Source organism: Balaenoptera ricei, chromosome 2 (genome assembly GCF_028023285.1).
Source record: "Balaenoptera ricei isolate mBalRic1 chromosome 2, mBalRic1.hap2, whole genome shotgun sequence".
Taxonomy (NCBI): domain Eukaryota; kingdom Metazoa; phylum Chordata; class Mammalia; order Artiodactyla; family Balaenopteridae; genus Balaenoptera; species Balaenoptera ricei.
The window spans coordinates 113,102,340-113,104,528 of NC_082640.1; the positions used below are offsets into that span (position 1 = coordinate 113,102,340).

The following is a 2,189-nucleotide window of genomic DNA, read 5'->3' on the forward strand; positions in this document are numbered from 1 at the left end:
ACTCAGCCACCCACCTCTGTTACAAGAGAACCTGTGCTGTCAGGCAGTACCCAGTATGTAGCAGTACCCAGTATGTAGCAGAAGCCCATTCTTACTCTTGGCTTGGGGACTCCAACTCTGGAATTACGTAAGTGTCCCTGTTACTTCCTCTGGAAACACAAACTTCTGGTAAATCACAGTACGTCTTTTTTTCCTTGTTCACAATATTTTTTCAAAATGGAATGAGAGTGATGGGAGCAACTCTTAATATGAGTTATTTGAAGCAATTCGGTGCTGATGAGAATTCCTGCAATAGTTATTTCAGAACTTCTTAAAAAAATAGGTCTCTTTTTTTTTTTTAAGTGTCCATGGAAAATATAAGCACAATTAGACACCACATGATCTGCTTCCACTTACTCTGAGTTTAGTCCGTGCTCTTTTCAGGCACAAACATATATCTTTTTTCTCATTCTTTATTTTGAGAAGTTGTAAAACTATTAAAAAATTGAATACATTAATATAACAGGTGTATTCTTATCACCCATAATTAATTGTTTATATTATACTTGCTTTGTCATTTTTATTTTTTTAATGCAAAGAAAAATTATAGAGTTTGCCATTGTTGCAAATAAAACCCTGCCACTTCTGCCCACTATTCCAGCTCCCCATTCTTCTCTCCAAGATTAGGTCTTAGCAGAATAAATTTGCCAGCTCCCTCTTCTCTTTATTTTCAGCCTAGAAGTTAAAAAAACTCAGAAAACAGTTTTCACTTTCATCTGAAATTACAACCAAGAGCCTAGTTCCTGAAGCGAGACCAAAATGCATTGGGAAAACTTTTGTCAGTGAGACAGTCACCCATCACCTGTCATACCATTTCCTGCTCTGAAGTTCAAGCCTCGCTGAGCACAGAGGGGAACCAGATCAGAGCAAGAGACTTCTCGGCCTGCAGGGGGAGAGTTGTAAGCATGATATTTGTTAGCTTGCTGCGGGCAGTCCTGGTCTCCATGTGTCTGGGTAAGGAAGGTTTAGGTCTTTTTTTTTTTAATTAATTTATTTATTTTGGGCTGTGTTGGGTCTTCGTTTCTGTGCGAGGGCTTTCTCCAGTTGCGACAAGCGGGGGCTACTCTTCATCGCGGTGCGCGGGCCTCTCACTATCGCGGCCTCTCCCGTTGGGGAGCACTGGCTCCAGACGCGCAGGCTCAGTAGTTGTGGCTCACGGGCCCAGTTGCTCCGCGGCATGTGGGATCCTCCCAGACCAGGGCTCGAACCCGTGTTCCCTGCATTGGCAGGCAGATTCTCAACCACTGCGCCACCAGGGAAGCCCTAGGTCTTTCTTTATAATGTTATCTAATGGGGCTGTGAAACGAGAGAAGATGAATAGCAGAGTAAATGCATTGGCTCTTTGAAAGCTGGTATGTTCTGCTGAGGTTTGGATCAGGCAAAAGAAAGGTGGGTGGGGATGGGAACCAGTTTGGGCTGGTCTGTCTGCTTTCTCTCCCTCCTGTGACACCCAGTGTGGTCCTTTCTCTCCTCTTTCCCACAGGATCCAGTGTGGCCCAGATGGTCACTCAGCCTCAACCAGAAGTGTCTGTGCAAGAGGCAGACACAGTGACCCTGGACTGTACATATAGCACTAGTGAGAGTGGTTATTATTTGTTGTGGTACAAACAGCCTCCCAGCGGGGAGATGATTTTCATTATTCTCCAAGAAGCTTACAAGCAACAGAATGCAACCAACAGTCGCTACTCTGTGAACTTCCAGAAAGAAGCCAAATCCTTCAGCCTCAGGATCTCAGACTCCCAGCTGGAGGATGCTGCAATGTATTTCTGCGCTTACAGAGGTCCACAGTGAGACGAACAGCAGAGAGAGGCTTACAGAAACCTCAAACCTCAGCATCTATGCAGAGGTCGGGGGAAGTGGTCGGGGTAAGAGGAATATAGAAAATCATTGACTTCTCCTTGGAATAAAAGCTCCTCCTATCTGAATATAAGAGACACAGAGTGATGAATGTCTATGACTTGTAGTCCTTAAATTAACAGTAAAAACGACACGTGTAGTGCTTTCCAGTTTTACAGGTTGTCTTCATACTTGCTATCATCTGTAACCCTCATAGCTTCATATGGTATATGTGACAGGTCAGACTTCTGAAGCATTTCCTCTGTCCAGCAAATCTTTATAATTTTCCTGGGAGCTCTTGCCTCCGGGAATCT

At 44.1% G+C, this 2,189-nt stretch overlaps 1 gene segment (V, D, J or C); it reads left to right on the forward strand.

Annotated features, from left to right (window-relative positions):
* Positions 1-944: 944 nt before the first annotated feature.
* LOC132360125 (T cell receptor alpha variable 38-1-like) lies at positions 945-1,830 on the forward strand. The segment is given in 2 exon segments: positions 945-993; positions 1,523-1,830. Coding segments are annotated over 2 exon segments (357 nt in total).
* The last annotated feature ends 359 nt before the right edge of the window (positions 1,831-2,189 follow it).